This window comes from Pinus tabuliformis, chromosome 3_2, assembly GCF_031772625.1.
Source record: "Pinus tabuliformis cultivar Carrire ecotype Pingquan chromosome 3_2, CPIR1, whole genome shotgun sequence".
Taxonomy (NCBI): Eukaryota; Viridiplantae; Streptophyta; class Pinopsida; order Pinales; family Pinaceae; genus Pinus; species Pinus tabuliformis.
Window position 1 is genome coordinate 101,310,478 of NC_142302.1, and position 22,881 is coordinate 101,333,358.

General features: G+C 39.8%; 1 protein-coding gene across 1 annotated transcript in view; it reads left to right on the top strand.

The window, feature by feature from the left end:
* LOC149180042 (protein TIC110, chloroplastic-like) overlaps positions 1 to 22,881 on the top strand; it is a 123,188-nt gene that overhangs the window by 37,358 nt on the left and 62,949 nt on the right. The window contains exons 7-8 of the mRNA XM_089415871.1: positions 22,326 to 22,390; positions 22,520 to 22,614. Of these exons, the coding sequence (XP_089271997.1) occupies positions 22,326 to 22,390; positions 22,520 to 22,614 (160 nt within the window). The remainder of the gene's footprint in view (positions 1 to 22,325; positions 22,391 to 22,519; positions 22,615 to 22,881) is intronic.

Genomic DNA, 22,881 nt, shown 5'->3' on the forward strand with positions numbered 1-22,881 from the left:
GGTGTATCCCTTGTCCCACAAACAAGGGGGTCTCATACACCAATTTGGTGTCTGGCTTGGCCGTGACCTTAAAATTGGATAATAATAATATTATAATAATAATCTTGCCTTTTTCAATTACCAGCAATTAATAAGGTGATAATCTCCTTAGAGGTTAATTCCCTATCACTGTTTTGTCTTAAAGTGTCATTGGCGTGGAAGGGCGATATTGTCCTATGGGTCCCATGCTCTTCATGGGTGCTTTTGTGGGCCCAAAAACTTTCAGAAAAGTACCTGAAATGTCACTGGAAATCACTGAAATGCTATGGAAACAGTCAGCCAGACCATACAATCTTTGTAATGCAGATAGGTCAATATTGGCCTATGGGTCCCATGCCTTGTCATGGGTGTTTCGTGGGACCAAAAGCTTTCAGAAACTTCATTGGAAATCAGCGAAACACCTTTGAAATGCCCATGGCCATACAATACAGCATTGCCTGGAAATGTCACATGGTACAGCATTTCCAGAAAACACTGTATGGCACAGCATTTCTAGGAAACACTGCACGATACAGCTGGTGGCATTTCCTTCTAAATTGTGCCTTCTGGGTGTTTCAGATAAGGTATGGCAGTTCTAGGAAACACCGTATGGTATAGCTGGTGGATTTTATAAGGCTTTTCATGCCGGTTTCAGTGTTTCTAGATGTTTCAGGTACTGGAACACTCTCTAGTAGGTGTTTACTGCAACTTAGATGTAAATATTATGTCGACCAACATGATTTTAGTTTCAAAATATGCTTTTTATTTGACATTAAAAGATATTGAGGATATTGATCTAACATTCATGGGGATGAAGACCTTTACTTGAGGTAGGACTTGATTTATGACAGTAGGTTGTATTCTCTTCATTGAACTAACATATTGAAAGATGACATTTCTGGTTTTGTGATTAATGTGGTTGCATCCTGCTTCTAGTTTTATTAGTGGTTAAAGATGTAGCACTTTAGAAGGCTTTATACTGATCTATCTAACAGTGGTAGCAATGTGAAAGGATTTACTTTAGGAAGCTCTTGAGTCATGACTCTAGGTTGTATTCACTTCATGAACCTTAACATATCGAAAGATGGCAGTTAGTTTTAGGAATAGTCTGTGGTTGCATCCTGTTTTCCAGTTGTTAGTGGCTAGAGAGGAAGGTGGCTTTATTTTGCAGTTAATTAATATACCTAGCATCCTTTAGAAGTTAATGCAACATGTTTGTGCCAAAATCTGTGATTGTACAATCCATCTAGTCCTGTCTGTTATTTTTGTTTTCTAATTACTTTATCAAAATACATATTTAACTTTTTCGAAAAGTCAGTTGTGTCTAAGGATTAATTTCCTTGGTACAATTATTTCATGGGAGCATGCATCATGCTTAGGGTTATGACGATATAATGGATATATGCTTGTATTGGCATAGTCTATATTTGGTTTGGTCTAGGCATGACATTTTTGTCTTTATTTTGCAATCATGCCTTGAAGGTCTATTGGATCAAGAAAATTAGAGATATTAGTCTTTTGCAGGAATCCTATATATAAGGATTTATGTGATTGACTTACCTTGTTCATCAATGTGATTGACTGATTTGATAATCACCCCATGAGTGATCTCAGTTAAAGATTTATTAAATAAAGGTATTACAGACTCATACGCTGGTGTGTGTATCTATGTTATTTAAGCAACGAATCGATCAGATTGCCTGTACACAGACAATTGAAATGGAAAGACAACAGAGAAATACAGTAAGCAAATACAAGAACACAAGCAATTAATAAGGAGTTCACCCTATCCTCCAAGGCTACATCTCCGGTCCAGCTCTCAGTGGTGGCCTTATTTTATTGTGTTTTAAGCAGAGAATTACAATGCAGGGACTAAATATAAGTCTCCTGGAACAGTTTTGCTTGGCAGAGTGGTTCTTGGATTCCCCAAGCCACTGGAGTGCACAGACTCTTCGGCCTACCAGCTCTTGACCTCTTGGGTCTGACAGATCCTTTCAGGGATGGCTTGAAACTCTCAAGCTCTCTGGTGCTCGACGCTGCCTTTGGTCAGCTTGGCCCTCTGTCTTCTTTTTGCTTCTGCTTCACTGTCTTTTTCTCTGTGTTCCGTCCTCCTCTCGGGATTCTGGTCTCTCTGTCTCTCGGGGTACTCTGTTCTTCTCTGTATCTTATGTTCTGTCTTCTGTTGATGGCTTTTAAAGCCATTCGTTCCCATGTCTGTTCAGTTCCTCTTCCATCTTCGTCGAACCGCCTTCTGCAGCTGCGCTTGGAGTTCCTTGTTCAGCGTCATCATCAAGCTCACAGGGAGTGGCCACATGTCCTCCTGTAATGCGCTAGCCTGCTTCGTTGGTTCAGTTCTTCGGTTACGTCGTGGAACGAATCTTTCTCCATTGTGGCGGTCAAATGGACCTCAAATTCTTTACAAACTGCGGCTTAATCCCTTGTCGATTCTGCTTCTCCATCAGGGGCGATCTCAGCCGTTCGATCTGGATCCCCCAGATCCAACGCCGTCTGCTCATTTCGTGTGGTTGACTTGCTCGACCGTTAACGCGCGATGAGCGACGGTTTTCTCTCTCCTTCGCCGGCCACGCGTCGATCGCTGAGTGGGATCGCTTCGCTTCCATCCAAAACTACTTATCGTTCAAGGAGCCCTTGATCAATACTGCCGGTTTCAGAGCGGGTCCCGCCTTTAGCTTTTAGCCCTTCTGCCTTTTGCCCTACGGTTCTCCGGCTCCCCACGCGACCGAGTGCTCGGGGCTTCCCCATTTCAAGCCTTTTCGCCCAGTGCGATTAGCTAATCGCGCATCAAAATCCACCTCCGTTTCCCGATCCGGGCCTCCTAGGGGCTAATTCGGCCTCCCGCGTAGTCTCCATGGGCCTCGGTCAACGCGCTTTGACTGAGGTCCTCGTCGTTCCACGCTGGCTGCCATTGCCACTGGTTTAGGGGTGTTTTTGATCGTTGTTCTGATTTCTTTGATGTTCGTCCCGACCTGATACAGTCATGGTTCCTTTGACAGTTCTTTATGGATCCAATTCGGATCACGACCTTCCCACTGAAAAAGCTTTTGGACCACCAAAAGTTGGTTTTCAAGCATTGACTAAGTGAAGATATTGTTTTTTCACTTGCCCAATCTCAATCCACTTCGCACTGCTTGGCTTTCAACCTTTGAGCCCAATCTTGAGGTACTCCACATCTCCCTTGCACGTTCTCTTCACCTTCCTGTCCAACACTGTCTTCCTACAACTCATTAAGATATTCAGGTAGTAGGTCATCAATAAAAGGCAATTGACTTTGCTCTTTAGGGTCCTCAATCATTGAAGGTTCAAACAATCTCAAGCAATCTGCATCTACGACTGAGTAGATGTGCATGTAAGCTGGTAAATCAAGGCGAAAAACATTTTCACCAATCTTCTCAAGTATCCTAAAGGGTCCATACCTGATAGGCTTTAGCTTTTTACCTTCACCTTGCATCTTGTCCTTGTTGATATATAGCCAGACTTGGTCACCAACTTGAAAACTATGCTCCATTCGATGCTTGTCATGCCTAGCCTTGTACTTGGCTTGGCTCTTTTCCAGCTGTTCCTGTACTGCTTGGTGGATCTCCTGAATCTGTTCAATAAACCTAGTTGCCTTGTCCACATCACTTTGTCCATCAACCATGGTATCTTTACCAAAGACAAAATCCAAAGGAGACCTTGGTGTGAAACCAAAACAAGTCTCAAAAGGAGATCTCTGTGTAGAAGAATGTTTTGCTCTGTTGTAAGCATGCTGTACATAACACAAATGTTCATCTCAAAGCTTAGGATGTTTGCTGCAATAACCTCTCAGTAACTGGATCATTGTCCTGTTAACTACTTCTGTCTGGCCATCTGCTTGTGGATGAAAAGTTGTGCTTTTCTTTAGTTTAGTGTCTATTAGTTCTCACAGACTCGACCAAAACTTCCCCACAAATCTGGTGTCTCGATTAGATACAATAGAAGTGGTTAATCCAAAATGAACCCATACATGTTCAAAGAACAATTTTACAGTCTGTTCAGCTGTAATCTGTTTATTACAAGGTATCAAAATACACATTTTGCTGAACCTATCCACAAAAACATATAGATAATCATGACTAGGCAGTCCTCCAACAAAATCCATGGAAACACTTTTCCAAGGGTGAGAAGGAACTGGCAATGGAGTGTACAAGCCTAGTTTTCTGTCGCTGGGCTTGCTTTTAGCACACATAGCACACCCTCTTACATATCTAGAAACTGTCTCATTCATTTTCGACCAATAAAAAAATCTTTGCAGCTGTGCAACTGTTTTACTTACCCCAAAGTGACCTGATATCAAAGAAGTGTGTGCTTCCCTAATTATCTTTACTCTCTCAGTTTGTGGAATGCAGAGTTTCCCACAATGGTATAAGAGTCGGTCCTTCACATGATAATCCAATTCTTCTACTCTTTTGCCTTGACTCAAAGTTGCATATACATATTTAAAGTCCATATCCTGAGCATATTGTTCAATGTAGCTTTCATGTAGCACAGAATTATGCTCAAGTATGGTAGATGCATTTATAATGGGTCTAGATAACATGTTTGCAACCTTGTTATGTATGCCCTTTTTATATCTGATGACTAAATGAAACTGTTGTAGAAAACCCATCCATCTGTAATGTCTTGATTGCTGCAACTTAGTTTGGGAGTGTAGATATTGAAGTGGTTGATGATTAGTGTGTATTACTGTCTCTTTGCTCATTAAGTAATGTTTCCACTTTTTCACACTCTGAACTAATGCATACAATTCTTTATCATATGTAGGATAGTTAACAACTGTAGGATTAAAAGTTTCAGAATGGTAACATATGGGTTTACCGTGCTGTGTCAACACTGCTCCCATGGCATAGTCACTGGCATCAATTTGGATCTCAAATGGTCTTTGCAGATCAGGCAGTGCTAGTACAGGTGTTGTACTAACCTTTTCTTTCAAGGTGTCAAAGGCTTTTTGATGTTTGCCTCCCCACTGAAACACCTTTTTCAATTCTGTTAAAGCATGTACGAGAGCTGCAATTGAGGAAAAGTTAGAAATGAACTTCCTCCAATATTGTGCTGCTCCTAAGAAACTTCTCACTTCTGTAGCAGACTTGGGTTTAGGCCAGTTTACAGTGATTGCCACTTTAGAGGGATCTATTTTCAGTTCACCTCCCCGTACTATATGACCCAAGTAGTTTAGAGATGTTTTGCCAAATTCACATTTTGAGAGTTTAACATAAAGTTTTTCTCTTTTCAAAACATCTAATGTCTGCTTAACATGCTTTAAATGTTCTTCCAACGTTTTACTAAAAATCAGAATGTTATCCAGGTACACAATAACAAAATCATCAAGAAAAGGTCTGAGTACATCATTCATTAATCTCATGAAAGTAGCAGGAGCATTGGTCAAGCCAAAAGGGATAACCAACCATTCATACAATCCCTGCTTTGTTTTGAAAGCAGTGTTCCATGCATCTTGCTCTGCAACCCTGACCTGATGGTATCCACTGTGCAAATCCGGCTTGGTGAAATAAACGGCTTCCTTCAATTGATCTAAAAGATCATCTATGCAAGGAAGGGGATAACGATTTTTGATTGTTATCTTATTCAGTGCTCGGTAATCAATGCACATTCTCCACGAGCCATCTTTCTTTCTCACCAAAACGATTGGTGACCCACATGGTGATGTGCTAGGCCTGATGAACCTCTTCTCGAGCAACCCCTGCACCTGCTTCTTGATTTCAGCATTCTCTAAAGCAGACAACTTGTACATCTCAATGTTAGGCAATGGCACATCTTGCTGCAAAATAATATCATGTACTATTCCCTTTTTGGGTGGCAGACCTTTAGGTTCTTGAAATAAGACATCATACTTTGAAACAACCTTTTCTATATCAGCTTGCTGTTCAGCATTACAACCTTTAAATACATTGGTTTTATCAGGTTTCTTTTCCTTCACAACCATCAGTAAGAATTGTTTGCATGAATTTATCATTTTTTTCATCTGCCCTGAGTTTATGAGAGTATAATTATTCTTGAGCTTGTGAGCTCTTACAAAGTATTCAATTCCATCTTTAACAAGCAGGTACTTGTTCTTAGCTCTATAGAAGATAACCTTTCTATCATACAAGTAAGGACTTCCTAAAACAATTCCACATATATCCAAAGGAATTATGTCTAACTCAACCTCATCTACGAACGCTAACCCAAAAGAAAACTTGAGTTTGTACTGTCTAGTCACTTGTAGTTGTGCTTTATCATTCAACCATCCTAATGGGTATGGTTTTTTGTGTGGTGTAGTTGCTAATCTCAATTTCTTTACAATTGTTTCAAAAATTAGATTTACTTGTGAACCACTATCAAATAAAGTATCAATATTTTGATTTTTGGAAATAACTCGAATATGGAAAAGCTCATGTCTTTTTCTCTCATTTTCTTCATCAATAACAGATTGAGCAGAATTACTAGTAGATGCTTCAGAATTCTTCCTTTTTATACCTGTGGCTGCAGTAGTTGTTTCATCTCCCGAGTCTGACCCCAGATCTTTTTGAATAGCTGCATCAGTCTTCTTCTTCTTGCCCTCAGACTTCTTAGGTCTCAGCTCTGGATGTACAATCCAACAATGCTCATCATCATGCCCATCCTTTTTACAGTTAGTGCATGAAGCTTTGCTTTTCTGTGCAGTGTTAGCCTTCCTTGCTTTCCACTTTTGCTTTCTTTTCTCCTTGCTCTTGCTTGCAGTGGGTTGGGATGGTCCCCCAACTTCTGGATTTCCATTCTTTCCTCTAGCTTCTAGATGAGTAGCTTGTACAGATACCTCATCTATACTAGTGGGATTGAACATGAGGATGGTATGCCTCATGTAGCTGTGTAGACCACCAATGTACTTCAAAAGAGTCTCTGGTGAGTCTAATGAGATACCCAACATCAATGCTCTCTTTCTAAATTCTTAAGTATACCTTTGCACACTTTGCCCTTTCAACTGTCGAAGAGTTTGCCAACTCATCATGGCTTGTTGCATGTAGGCCAATGGATAGAACTGCTTTTTGATTGCAGAAACAAATTCACTCTAGACAGAGATAGTCTTACCATGTCTTTTCATATCAGCTTGGGTTTTGCCTTCCCACCAAACCAAGGCAGTGCCTCCTAGGCGTAGGCTTGCTAGCTGAATCTTACTCTTGTCTGAGTCTATGTCCTATACTCAGCAATACACATCAATTTGTCTAATCCAATTGTCCGACTTTTCAGCATTTAGCTCTCCATCATATATAGGCAAATCAAATTTAACATCTAGTTTGATTAAAGATGCTTTCTTATTATGCACAGGGCTATTAGGAGGTGTGAGAAAGCTTTCCACTTTCCCTTTTCCTTTGGAGTGGTCATGGAAGTGAGACTCATCTTCTTCTTTATCTTGTTTAGAACCTGAGGAGTCTTTATCCTTGTGCTTTCTAAAGTCCTTATACATTTCATCTACCATAGACTTTATAGCTAGGAAACTTTTTATGAATTGAGGGTCTGGCCCTATAGAACCTTCTTCTGACATTGTCTTCTGAGGATAGACTCTCCCAATTTTAGGATTAATTTCCACCAACTCTCCTTCTCCTAATTTGAGCTTTGATCTAGTGAGCATTCAACAACTAAACCAACACAAGCTTGTCGAACCTTACAGCCTAAAGCTTTGATACCACTTGATCTGATAATCACCCTATGAGTGACCTCAATTAAAGATTTATTAAATAAGGGTATTACAGACTCATATGCTGGTGTGTGTGTCTATGTTATTTAAGCAACAGATCGATCAGATTGCCAATACACAGACAATTGAAATGGAAAGACAACAGAGAAATACAGTAAGCAAATACAAGAACACAAGCAATTAATAAGGAGTCCACCCTATCCTCCAGGGCTACATCTCCGGTCCAACTCTCAGTGGTGGCCTTATTTTATTGTGTCTTAAGCAGAGAATTACAATGCAGGGACTAAATATAAGTCTCTTGGAACAGTTTTGCTTGGCAGGGTGGTTCTTGGATTCCCCAAGCCACTGGAGTGCACAGACTCTTCTGCCTACCAGCTCTTGACCTCTTGGGTCTGACAGATCCTCTCAGGGATGGCTTGAAACTCTCAAGCTCTCTGGTGCTCGACGTTGCCTTTGGTCAGCTCGACCCTCTGTCTTCTTTCTGCTTCTGCTTCACTTTCTTTTTCTCTGTGTTCTGTCCTCCTCTCGGGATTCTGGTCTCAATGTCTCTCGGGGTACTCTGTCCCTCTTTGTATCCTATGTTCTGTCTTCTGTTGATGGCTTTTAAAGCCATTTGTTCCCATGTCTGTTCAATTCCTCTTCCACCTCCGTCGAATCGCCTTCTGCAGCTGCGCTTGGAGTTCCTTGTTCAGTGTCATCATCAGGCTCACAGGAAGTGGCCACATGTCCTCCTGTAATGCGCTAGCCTGCTTCATCGGTTCAGTTCTTTGGTTACGTCGTGAAATGAGTCTTCCTCCACCGTGGCAGTCAAACGGACCTCAAATTCTTTACAAACTGCAGCTTAATCCCTCATCGATTCTGCTTCTCCATCGGGCGCGTTCTCAGCCATCCGATTTGGATCCCCCAGATCCAACGCCGTCCGCTCATTTTGCGCGGTTGACTTGCTCGATTGTTAGCGCGCGATGAGTGGCGGTTTTCTCTCTCCTCCGCTCGCCACGCGTCAATCGGTGAGTGGGATCGCTTCGCTTCCATCGAAAACCGCTTACCATTAAAGGAGCCCCTGATCAATACCGCTGGTTTCGGAGCGGGTCCCGCCTTTAGTTTTTAGCCTTTCTGCTTTTTTCCCTACGGTTATCCGGCTCCCCACGCGACTGAGTGCTCGAGGCTTCCCCATTTCAAGCCTTTTCGCCTAGCGATCAAAATCCACCTCTGTTTCTCGATCTGGGCCTCCCAGGGGCTAATTCGGCCTCCCGCGCAGTCTCCATGGGCCTTGGTCAGCGCGCTTTGACAGAGGTCCTCATCGTTCCACGCTGGCTGCCATTGCCACTAATTCAGGGGTGTTTTTGATCGCTATTCTGATTTCTTTGATGTTCGTCCTGACCTGATACAGTCATGGTTCCTTTGACAGTTCTTTATGGATCCAATTCGGATCATTGACTGTACCGATTTTGATAACGTTGGTTGAAAATGAGGTTGCAAAACATATGTTGATGAAAAACGAGGTGTGTCTGGAGAGTAAAAGTTTGAATTGGACAATAAAAAAATTGGGGAAAAACTATATTAATTTTCTAAGCATAATGGCAATTTATTTTTTCATTTTTGTGTTATATAAAGGTATAAAAGGGTGCATTGAGTTTTTCATTGGTCTTGCGAGTAAAATTCACCAACTTGAGAAAAATTTGGCATGTACTCATGGCTCAGAGTTTGACTTGCAAGTACTTGTCAGTCAGACAAGTTTGAATTGCTAGTGATTCAATTTGCCTCAAATTCTATACCGAGGCAAGTTTGAAGCTAGAGTACTCGATGACTTGGTTGAGTTTTATATCAAGTGTTGAAACATACTTTGTAATATCTTGTTTTACATCTATCAAAATTGATTTCTTGTTTTCATAGTGTGCTGAATGCTATCTATTTTAAATAAAATTTTAATATCAATTGCTCCAGTACAAAGTTGGAGATGTTGATTTCTAGTAGCATTGGATGTGCTCTAAGCCTCAAAATTTGCAGGGAGGCTAGGACACATGCATTCTACAATACTCAGAAATCGTTTTGGGAAATTCCACCCAGAGAAGGTTTTATTAAAATAATTAATTATTTTTAATGGAGGCCTAAGTCTAAACTTAGGAAATTAAAATAATTAAAGGGTATTAATCAAACCGAGGGTGAAACTTCTAGAAGAAGATGAGGATCAAGCCAAAATGATCTGAGCCATTGATTAGAATCTAATCTAGGACGTTGGTTCTCAATTAGAAGATTATAAGAGGAGGCTTGAGGGGCATTTGGAAAACACATCAGGGCGAGATCAAGAGATCGAATTTCTCAAAGAGGGCAACGCAGCAGTTGCTAGAGAATCGATTGAGGAGATTTCTTGTAGTGAGGGGCAGGGATAGTTTCCGGGGGGAAGTTTTCTTGGACCGGAGAGTACAAGTCAAAGAGGGCAGAGAGATGTCTAGAGAGGCTGATGTTGGGCCACGCAGAGCTACGCTATGGTAGCGCAAAGCTTCAGAGGGAGATCAAAATTTTGCCGAGGAATAGTTAGGATCTAGTGCCAGAGACGGGGTGTGAGACCGGGAGGCCTTCAAGCTGAAGCTTCCAGCCAACAGAGGATTAGAAGGCGGTGCAGCGCAGTCCTAGCGGTAGTGATGTAGTGAGTACGTAGGCTTGATGCAATACTGCAGAGGCTCACCTCCAACGTAGATCAGTGCCGGTTCTTTTAGTGACAGGGTGAGATCATCTCACTACTCTTTTTTGTCTAGTTACTCTCTGTATCGAATAGCCAGTTGGGCATCCAACGAATTGTATTTAGAAAACTATTGCTTAATAATACAAACCCTCAGTTGCTGCATCGATTTTCCCTCATTGGGTTTTTCTGGGGACATTTGTCCAAAAATAACAATGTAATGTGTTGTGTATTTCTTTCTTGCTCTGTTTCTTGTTTCCGCATATAATTTTTGGTGAAGGCTGCAATGTATTAATTTCGGTATTTGTTGTAGGATGCAGTAAATAATTTGTTTAGTAATTAACAAATAGAAGAAACTTAATCAGTTGTTGCAGTAGAAATGTGGGCTTCCAAATTTTCACAGGAGATGTTGATTTGGCAGCTCAGGGACAAATTCCCTCCTTTGGACAACTTTCCTCATTCAGAGAAAACCCTCTTTTCCCTTGGAAGAATTTAATTTGGTCCAGGAAAAATATATTTTTCATGTGAAAAGCCACATGTGCACAACAGTTCAGGGCGGCCTAGAAGTCAAATTAGGTCTCCTCCAACACATATAAATAGACCTAATGCCACATCAATTTGGAGCATCTCATCACAAACATCTTCTTCTCTCTCTTCTTTGGATTGGTTCATACAAGTCTGAAGGAAGGTAACCGAATTCACCGGTGTGAAGGGATAGAGGCAATTCTGAAATTTTGCGTTGACTTTATGTTTGGTTGTCCATTGACCAAGTTTGACTTGCATAATTTCGACCTTTGGAGGCGAAGTTTTTCTGTGGAGGAGCCGAGATTTTTTGGGCACTTTTGACTGCTACTGATTGTTGACTTTGACCACTGAAATTTGAAGTTGACTGCATGGTTCTCTTTCCTTTGACTGAGTTTGATAGAGTTATTTGGGACTATTTTGACCGAATTTTGACTAGCAAGGAAAGTCGAATCTTTTGAATGCTAACAGATCTCCTTTGAAGGAAGTTTGACCGTTGACTTGTGGACTGGTTAGGGCATTGTTGACTGTTGTTGATTGTGGCAGAATTGCAAAATTTGACTTGTTAACTAGATTTGATTTTGAGGCTCATCTTTTGGATATTGGTTGGTTGCTGTCTTGGATGGTCAAAGATTTCACTTTGACTTGTTATTGTTGAATTGGAACATTGTATCTCTCTGCTGAACATTTGATGATAATCTAATAGAAGAAGAATTTGAAAGGGTTTTCCCCCTTGTGGGGTTTTTCCTTGGTCTTTGACCAAAGCTTGTGTCTCTTGTTATTGTTCTTGGCTGTCTTCTATTGTACATTGCATTTACTGTTCTATCTACAATTGCTATTTGCTACTGAAAGATTAAATTGATTTGAAAGTAATTGCTTATTGAAGAAAGAATGGGGCTAAGTGATTGTACTAAGCATGGAGCAATGGACAATTAACATGGTATCCACGCTGAGGTGAAGACAAGCCTAGGGAGACAAGAGACTAGAGCAATCATCTTTGAAGCAATCATTTTTGGAAGAAGTTGAAGGAGCCTATTTGATTTGGTCAAGATGTCTACCTCTTACTTCAAGAATATAGAGAAGCTGGGTGACTCATCAAATTTTGCTGCTTGGAAGATCAGGGTGGAAGTGATATTGGATGATAATAATGTCTTTGAATATGTGCCAGGAAAAGAAACTGAGCCATCGGAAAATGCTCTTGTTGCTACCAAGGCCAAAATTCAAATACAAGAAAGGTGAGCTCAAAGCCAAGAAGATTCTTATTGATTCTTTGAAGGATCAATTGCTTATGTTGGGAAATTGAAGAACTCTAAGGATATCTTTGATAAGCTGGTTGGGATGTACGAGGTCAACAATTTGAATCATAACCTCTCCTTGAAGAATCAAATCAAGGACATCAAGATGAATAAGGGGGAGTTTGTTCAATCATTTATGTTCTGCATTGACCAACCCACGTTGACTTATGTTGACCAGTGTTAACTTATCTTGAATCATTGCTGTTGACTGAATCTTTAATTATGGATTGGAGGCCGAATCTTTGACTGGATTGTTGACCTTTATGTTGATGAAATTCAAACATGTTTTTGGGCATTGGCCAAGAGTCTACTATAGCTTGATTGAAGCTTTGACTGAGGAGTTGCAAAGTGGATTTTGGTCCTTTGACATGATTGATTGTAGATCGAAATTCGACCCTCCGTCTAGACATTGACTTGTGAGCAGTGTGTTGACTTTCTCTCTTCGTTGACTTTGTTTGACTTGCAATTACAGTGGTCAATGTTTGATCTTTGACTAGAATATTCTGATGTACAATTTGATGAATTGAACTCTCTCTTCTAAGGAAATATCACTGGGTTTTCCCCCTTGTGGGGTTTTGCCCCAAGAAATTTTGTTGTCTCTTGTTTCATTGTTTTTACTATGATCTCTATTGCTCTACTGAAGTTAATGGTTGAAATTTTCAAGTGTAATTGCTTAATGTTTGGAATGCTCTAAAGAAGTCAAAATTGCATCATTGGAAGTAGTTATCAGTTTCAAAATTGTTCTAGAGTTGTGTGCAACTAGAAAATCAACACTCCCTCTGTCACATAAGCAAGTCCTTCTGCCATTGCATCTCTCTCTATCATATAAGCAAGTCTTTTTGAAAATGTTGCTCCCTCTCTCCGTAAGGAAGTCCTTCTGCCACTACTACTCCCTTTATTCTGGAAGCTTTTCCAGTCATCTAGCACGGTACTGGATGTCTGTACAATTTCTCCTCTCAAACACCAATCACTCTTGCTGAGTTTATGCTCGAGCCCTTAGGTCATACAAGAGCCTATCCATCGGAGACTGGAGCAAAACATATCCTTGTACTCCCTCTTTATGGGAGAACCCTCTCGCCACAAGCTTTGATTCATTCTTCTCGATGCTGCCATTTGTTGCTAGAATCATTGCCTTGGTAGGCTTCACGATGTACGTGCAAACCTCATTTAGGAGGCCATGGAAGAAATAATCATAACGAAGCAATAAATACAAATACAAGAGGCTGACCAAGGAATAAAATTAATAATAATCAAGGGATCAAAATATGAAGTGCTCATCTCTTGATTAAGAGGAAAATTGTTGAGGGTTGTAGGGATTTGTCAACTCCCTCTTGATCCTTGCTTCCTTGTAGAAATCGATGAAGTCCATCTTCAATTTTATCAAGCTTAGATTCCTTTGTCTTCTTCTGAGGTGGATGCTCATATTTGTCCTCAACATCAGTTTGCTGATGCATGCTTCTTTCCTTCTTGCATGGTAGATAAGGGCTAGGGTTTCTTCATCTTGCGGATTAGGCTTAGCAAGCCATTCATCGAGTTGTCTAGCCACACCAAAGGCTCAACAACAAGCTAAAATCAACAACAAGTCTACCCTTGGATCTCTCACTTGCATTCCACATGTTATCAAGGATATAAACCAAGTATGCATCACACAAACTCCACTTGCATCCAACACTCCAATTCTTGCTCTAGGGTTTCATCTGACAAACCATAGGATTTCTCACCCACGACTTCAATGCAAGTTGTGGTCTCCAAGTCTTCTCTAGGGTTTACTTCACACAAACCCTAAGTCTTCCAACTCTTGTACCACGCAAGCATAATGGCTCCAAGACGAATACATCAATAAGGACTCCTTAGCTTCTTGATCATAACGACCATCGATCATCCAACTATTAGCCTCTTCCTTTGCCTAACAAATTTCCTTCTCAACTCTTCCTTCAACCTTTTATCTAGCTGCCCCACTCAAATTGCTATAGCAAACTTTCCACTGGCTGTAGGGCACTTGGTCCACCACAAGTTCCCTCACTGTTCTTCCTAAGTTCTGTTTTGGCCTTTACATAGGCCTAAGGATACTCGTCCCTCCTAAAATTGCTCACGGATTATTATGTCCTTGTCCATGAGGCAACTCGGCCCCACTCCTAGGACTACAGATCTTCTTTGAATAGAACAGATCTCAAGATGACTGCAACCAACCCTAAATGCTCTCAATTGCTTCTCCACCACAAAACATATCCTCCACAACTACAGCTCCTTCTTTAGACAAATAGTCCTTTCAACCCTTTAAATCAACCCTTCGTGAGTCACAGAACTCGCCTTTCCTTAGACAAATAGAACTCAACTTCTCTAGAATAACTAGTATTCCAAACTCATTTTCCTTAAACATCTATCCTTCTCTTCTTAGGTTGCGACTCTCCTTCTAGGGCTAATATTGACAAAATGAAGTCCATCACACTTGTCTCTTAAGTTGTATTCAATAACTGCTTTTTCCACGTGGCTCTGATATCATGCTGAATTTTCTGCACAGTAGAAACCAATTTTCTGATCTGATAATTACTACCTAATGATCTTTAACAATTTTATCTTTATGTCACCAATACCATTGAGCAATTATACATAGAAAATCTCAAAAGTAATGCAGTGAAAAGCAATATGATCATAAAGAGACAACCATCACTGATAGCATTGAGCAATTATACATAGAAAATCTCAACAGTAATGCAGTGAAAAGCAATATGATCAAAGAGAGACAACTGTGCACAATAGAGACAACATATTTACCTTGGGAAACCCAAACTTGGGAGAAACCCAACAACTTTTCTTTTAGGAGAAATAATTCTTCGCCAAAGTTTACAATTACAAAAATTGTCTAGAAATCTGTGCCAAAATCCAAGTCTAGATACTAGTCAAACCTTGTCAAAATTTCAGCCAGTGAATACTAGTCAAATCACTGAAATTGTAAAGTTTGCTCAAGTTTTTAGCCTAGTCAACTTATCTCATGTGGTCAACTTTGGACTTGCGGTTGACTCTTGTGGTCAACTTTGACCTGTGGTTAAACCTGTGGTCAACTTGTCCTCTTATGCACTCGAACTCGACCAAAAATCTCGGTTAAACAAGTCAAACTCAGCCAAATAGTCAAGAACTAGCTCAGTTAGATCTCCAAGAATCTTATCCTTTGACTTCGCACATGTGGTTGGAACAGAAAAGAGAGTATGTGATGATCCAAATTGCTCAATGAAGATACCACATTGTGTATTTATACATATCAAATGGGTAAATTTTGACCAAGGGTTACACCCTTTCATGGTGGGGCCAACTTTACAATTTGGAACCTACATGAAGCCCACAAATAATTTTTTTATGTTAATTTCCATAATTCTTCTAGGCCAATTTAGGAGGCCTCTTGGCATGCGGAAATACCTCCCAATGCTACGCAAAAATCAACATTTCAAATCCCTATGAGAAAATGACATGTCCGTGGTCCACCCTTTAATTGATAGGCGTCATGTGAATGATGATGGAATGGATGGGAGAGGACTTCATGGCCAAGTGCCATGGTGAAAGGGACCAACAATGATGGGATCCTCATCCTGAGTGTATAGGTGTGGGGAGGGAGCAATCGTGGATGCATGAGCTACCAACTCGGCATTTTTTTTCCACCCCTCTTGTGTGCCTTTTACTTTTCCTTGATTTTTCCTTGTATTACTACTTGTAGCTGAAAGGGTTAGATCGTGCTTTGTATGATGTATAGTAGTTATTACCCCCTTAATGGTGAGGGAACTCATTGCCCACCATGGTTGGGACATGCAAGGGTTCCTTCTCATACTATGAAGAGAAACATGTGTTTAAGAATTGGGTGATGGCCATAATGAGTGAGGTAGAGCTCATGCTAGGATTTTGCCCACGTGTTAATGTCCATGTCCCGTCCATCTTTTTCATTTTGAACTTCTATTGTTTTTTTGCATGTGGCCATCATATGGTTTTTTTTCTCTTTTAGCTACATCAACCTCCTAGGGCAAGGCTTCGGGCTCTACTCAAGTATGAGGATATATGGTGCCAGATCCCAAAGGACCAATAGTGAGTTGAACCCAAAGAAGGGAGGTGGAATATGGGGCTTGTAATGTAAGATGGAAAGTGGTAAGTATGGAATAGGGAGAGATGGGGTTACGCTATCTCAATTGGGGTTTCCCAAGTAGTGCCCCTCCTATAACCATTGGGCCATTACTAGGATGAGGAACAAGATAATGGTCAAAACCACCCTCCTTCCAGGTTACCCCAAAATCCATGCCAAATGCCCAAAATACAAACAAGCATAAGCACTCGATTGCAAAACAATGAAGGTACATTTTGATTGGAAGCCCACCTTCCAACATGTGCTTTTGCCAAATGGGCAAGGAAACATATGATTGATGCAAGTGGCGGAGAAATGAATGACACATCATCATCGACTACTAGTGGCTATTAGGGGTTGTTAGCTGGACAACCGAGAGAGATGATAGGAGAAAATTTCCCCTATGGGTCACCCATTTTTGGTGGGTAACAAGGTCTTCAGTTGGTTTTGGGAGTTCAAGGCCCTAGTGGAGAACTCGATAGGAAAGAAGATCAAGGTCTTCAGGTTTGAGAGAGGGGGTGAGTACACCTCCAATGATTTCAAGGATTCCTGCAAGGAGTTAGGGATTAAGAAGGAGATGATAGTCTCATACATCCTCAACCAAATGGGGTTGTGGAAAGAAAGAAACAATCCATCATTGGTTTTGCTCTATGTTGCCAGTAAACGTGGGTTCGGGGATGGGGACAAGGACGACATTTTTTGAAATAGGGTGCCTGGGTTCGGGGACGACATTTTTTCAAACAGGGTGCGTGGGTTCGTCGGATAATATAATAATATTAAATTTTAATAATTATATTTTATAGATTATAATTAATAATATATATGAAATTTGAATTTGTATATTTTTCAACTTTAAACAAGAAAACTTTAATCATTTAAACATGCACTTCGTTGAACATTCAACATTCACATTGAAATCTCAAAATTTATCACCAAAAATTTATTCAGTGTTTACATATTAATAAGAATCATGAATCATGATATATGTCCATTGTCATACTACATTCAAAATTTGCCTTGAGGCATCTCCAAACATGAACTAGGAAATTTTAAAATACTAAAATAAAAATAGCTAGAGCCTAATGAACAATGGCTTCCTCAAACAATGTCATCAACGTCCATGTCACCAACATCACTTAGATCTTCAGCGAGCATGCTCTCCAGGTAGGAATCACTCTCATCTTGAGGCTCTTGCTCATCCATAGCAATTGGAGGTAGCTCAATAAGGCCATCTAGTTGTATCTCCCCTTCCACACACATAGCATCATCTATGTGTTGGTCCCATCTCTTGAAAGGACCCTCCTTGTACCCCGGGTCTTTTCGAGATATGAGACGTAGTGTGCTATGAATGTACACTAAGTTCTCTGCTTTTTTTGAGCCCAATCTATTTCTCTTTACTGAATGAATAAAGGCATAAGTACTCCAATTCCTCCCACAAGATGAAGAACTAGCTACCTGAAATATTAGGGGAAGCCCATTAAATTAATTAAAAATTTAAAAATAGAAACTAAAACCAAAATGAAAATTTAAAATTAATTTCCTATATTTAATTGAGAATTTTGAATAAGATGAGGAACTCCAAACTAGCTACCTATCCAAGTAACCTTATGGCAAATTGCTGCAACCCAGGAGCATCAACACCATGAAGCCACCACCAATCAATTGGATCCTTCGTCTTGCGTCTATCTGCCGAAGATGCATGTGAACCAAAGACACCTCGGCCACGTGAAATGGGTAAATCGGAACAGCTCAACCAAAAACAAAAATGAAATTCGATGGCTGTGGGTTAGTAACTTTTAACTTTTTGACATTTGTTAATAATAAATATCATATTATTAATTTTTAAATTTTATTTTTTAAATTTCAATAAAAAAATTTACTTGAAATTAAATTTTTAATATAAGTTTTTTCTAAAGAACCCGAAGAACCCAAAGAACCCGTTAAAGGAAAAGAACCCAATTTTTTTTTTTTTGGAGAACCCGATTCTTCATAGAAGAACCCGGTTCTTATGGGTTCTTATGAGAAGAACCCGTACCCGAATCCGGTACTTAGGGACGGGAACCCGGGACGGGTTCGAGAACCCCACCCCCGAGTTCGGGAACAAGACTCTTGATGAAGCTTTCACATTGGTGAAGCCAAAGATATGACACTTGAGGATTTTTGGTTGTCCAGTTTACATCCATGTCCCTGTGGAGAAGAGGACAAGCTGGAGCCTTCAGGAGAGAAGGGTATATTTGATGGATACAATGAGACCTTGAAAGGCTACAAGATCCACATATTAGTGCAGAGGAAGACAATTGTGAGCATAAATGTTAAGTTCAAGGATAACATGGCAGCCAGGAAGTCTCATGAGTTGCTAGCACTAGTGATAGAGGATGAGGAGCAGGAGGCTCCGATTGGAGAGCAACATGCTAAGATTTCTAGTTTAGGGAGTCAACCTTCAAATGGGGCAGAGTCAGTAGCTCCTTTTAGTTATATTAGAAGGCATAGATGGTTTGAGTAGACACTAAGGGATGCTTAGGAGCATATGGAGGATCCTAGGAGCACATTCAGGAATAACAAGCCTCTGAAGAAGTTTTCAAACTATATTGCATTGATTAGTAGAGTGATTGAAGAGGTAGCAAACCAACAAGTTTGGAGAAAAGCCATGGTGAAGGATGATGCATGGGACATTGTGTCAGGAATAGAGGAAAAATCTGTTCTAGGTGGCTCTTTGAGAAGTAATTTCCTTGCTAAGAGGAAGTGTTAATGATAGTAGCATCAAACAGGTATTTCTTCACAGGTCTAATGTTTAGATGTGTGGAAGTCATACAAAGGACCTTTGACCTTAACAAAATTGTTTTAATTAAAGAAATTAATAAAATAATCATATTTTATAAGAAAAAGTGAGTTAATCTGATGAAATGCAAAGGTTATTTTGTATTTGCGAATTAGATAAATCTCAACCATTTATCTCATGTGAAGTTGAGATCTAATTTCAACCATCAATCCCTTTGGATATTAGGGTTGTGGGTTTGGTCGATAACTCAAATTTATAGAAGGAAGGCTAAGTTAAGGGAAAAGACACATCAAGTGAGCACAAGATAGTGAGATATTGAAGATTTCAATGATTTGGCGGAGAACAATATTCATTCGAGTATGCAGATTCCGAAGGAAGAGAGCAAGGGGCAACAAGATAGTGAAATCTATCAGCCAACAAGATCAAAGGACAGATCTTGAGTGTTTTGCAGTAGATTTGAGTCTCTACAACTTGCAAGTGTAGAGGAACAAAAACTGTATTGTTATGTATGAAATCAATATGTATTAATGTTTAATTTAGGAAGGGGCACGATCAAAAGATCATGCCCCCTCATGTAAAGGCACCAAGGTTGTATCTAAGCGAGGGCCCTCTCGCCATTGTAATCATGATTCAGTTTTAAAATATATATATATATATGTAAATATTAATTATATGTAAATATATAATCATGATTCAGTTTTCTAATTAATATTTACATATATATATATATATATAGTTGTCAACTACAATATTTAAATTGAGTTCGCTCCATCTGGTATTAGAGCCTTTGTTCCTCTTGCCTACATTTTGATTCAAGTCGCCATCGTCTGCTACTATTCACTATTCAACTCCTCCACTTGTGTTTCGCTGTGTCGCCATTCCATTGACCGTTATGTTTCCAGTCGCATCATGATAGTTTGTCAAAACGCCGTTCAACCCATCTGTTCCATGTGCTCTAACTTCAATTTTGTTTCCTCTCACTCTGTTCATCCTCGCCCGACAAACCATGTTCCGCTATCATTTCCTTGTCGTGCCCGACAACTCTCCATCTGCCTTCTCAACATGCTTAATTCTGGCCCAACGTCGTCATCTGAGCGGTCAAACGAATGCTGTTGTAATTGTCTGTTGCGCCAACGACCCCTGCCACCATCCACTCACTTGACAACGTATCGCATCAAGATCTTCCTTCCTCCAATCGCGTTTGAGTCATGCTGGTTCTCCCATGCCGTTTCGTTCATTGGTTGTTTAGACTTTTCATAGTCTAAGTTACTTGATTTAATAAATTATATATATATATATATATATATATATATATATATTTCTTTTTTTTTCATGTGTGGTTCACGGCCTTCCGCGGTCACTGGTGGCAGCTACGTCCACGGAAATATCTGAGCTTGATCAAGGGTATCAAGCCCCACGACCAATAGCTAGGCCTAACCCCAAGGGCTTCGGGGAGAATTGACCCTGTGACCTCCCGAACGGTGAGGCACTTATTTGACTAGTTGAGCTAACCCTTGGGGCTATATATTCTATTAAGTAATAAATATAATTATATTATATAGTCATAGTTATATAAATTAATTAATAAATATATATTAAAAAACAATTTGGTTCAAATTAAGCTAGCAAGTTAAGTTGGATCGCTATACACCACCATACACTCGATCATTGTCATCAATATCAATGAGCGATTTTAGTAAAAAATTGTTAGAACTTTGAGAGTAAGGTCAACGGAAATGTTGAGGACATTAAGAAGCTCCAGGATACAACAAAGAGTATAAAGAACGAGCTCCAACAAGATTATGATGACCTTCGAAGGCACCACACAACCTTTTCAAATAAGGTTGATCAGAATCACACTCAAGAAATGGGGATGCTGACCCTGATCTGTCAAAGATTGAATATTACAATTGATCTACAACATCAGAATAATGAAGCTACTCAACAACCAAATTCTTCAAATACATCAAACCCATCAGACTCACATCATGTCCCTGAATCTCCACATACATCTTCCATTCCCAATCCACAAAATAGTAACTTGAATTTTCAAAATATGCAAATTGCAATCCAGTTCCCCTTCACTCCACCAGTTGCCACATATCAACATAGAGTGAAACTCGAACTGTCCAAATTTTACAGTAATGAGAAAGGCATATGAGTATTTCAAGATTTACAATATTGACAATGACGATGAAAGGATCAATTATGCATCCATGCAAATGGAAGGTGAAGCATATAATTGGTATTTGTGGTGGAAGAAATCATCACATGGTATCAGTTGGAGGAAGTTCAGAGATGCTTTCTTTAAAAGGTTCCAAGGTGTCAAAGAAGAAGAGTTCTTCACAACACTCACCTGGCTACAACAAAAAAGGGATGTGGATGAATATGTTCAGAAATTTAGGGCATAGCAATTAGGTGATTTCTCTTCTCTTGATAACTGCTTGTGAATGCTTTTTACTTCTTTAGATTGGGATCTTCTCTTTACTTAGATTATTGTAGTGTTCTTCTTCATCAAACAGCTACCAATGAAGTGTTAGTCGTCACAGCTTGATGGAAAACTGACACCTGAAATTACTGATTGTAACTGAATATTCTTTATATAAATGCGACTACTGTAATATTTGTAGCTGCCTGCACAGTTTATACTCTTAGTTCTCTCGACACATTGTACTCTTGGCAAATGAAGTCGTAGCTCTTTAGCTCATCGTATGAGACTTGGCCAAACCACCCTTCACAATACTATAGTGCACAGTGTACCTCTACTCTCACAGTTTTAGTTGCTTGTGTACATAGCAATGTAGCAATGAAATACATCACTATTATCTAGGAAGGACATCTCGTGTTTATGGTGTTATATTCTTGAATTGGGATACCTTTATATTGCCTACTTCACAAAGTTACTCACTATGACCAGAATTTCTTTAGAGGGTTCTTGGTTGTCCCATTAATCCATTGGTGCTTGTGTCTCTACTTTCCTTGCAATATTGTTTGAAACATGCAAGCATTAATTTATATGTTTAGCATGATGTTAGTTGCTGCCATATGTTTCAGTGTTGTCCACTCTCATTACTGTCTTCTATAACTACTTTACCAATGCATATAAAGAAGGAAGAATTGAGTTAATAATCTCTGAATGCCAAGTCTCAGTTTTCTGTTTGTAGAACTGGATTAGTTATTCATGAACTAACTTTTCGCTGTGGTAATTTTGATCATAGATGTCGATGAAAAAAACCTCATGGATTTGAGGGAGGCACAACTTAAACTTAAACTTCCTGATGAGGTTAGTTTTTGTAATAAATTATAGCTTGCCAACACTGTTGATTCTGCTGTCAGCTGTTTGATGGATAAAACCATTTGTGGTATTATTTTATGTTTTTGGAAAGTCAGTTTGATTTGTTTTGCCTTGCAGATTGCTGCTGATATGTTTAGAGACTATACTCGAAAACATATAGAAGAGTACATTTCTTCGGCACTGGAGGTTATGAAATCTCAAGGAAGAGTAAGGTAAGGTTTCTAGTAACATCCCTTGTAAATGAAATGAAGTTGCTTCTGTAATGTTAAATGTTAAAGACCATATAGATTGAATGCCTCCTCCAAGGATGGAAATTTTCTTTTTATCTGCATCCTTTTTTCAATCAGAATTCTCATTGGAAAAAAATGTCAGCCGAGTATGACTGCTATTGGCTCGAACGCCTTGCAGTTTGTTTTCTGAGGAGTCTTCTAGTTCTGTATAGAGTCTAGACTCTAGAGTGCCTTCCTTGGGAGCACGAG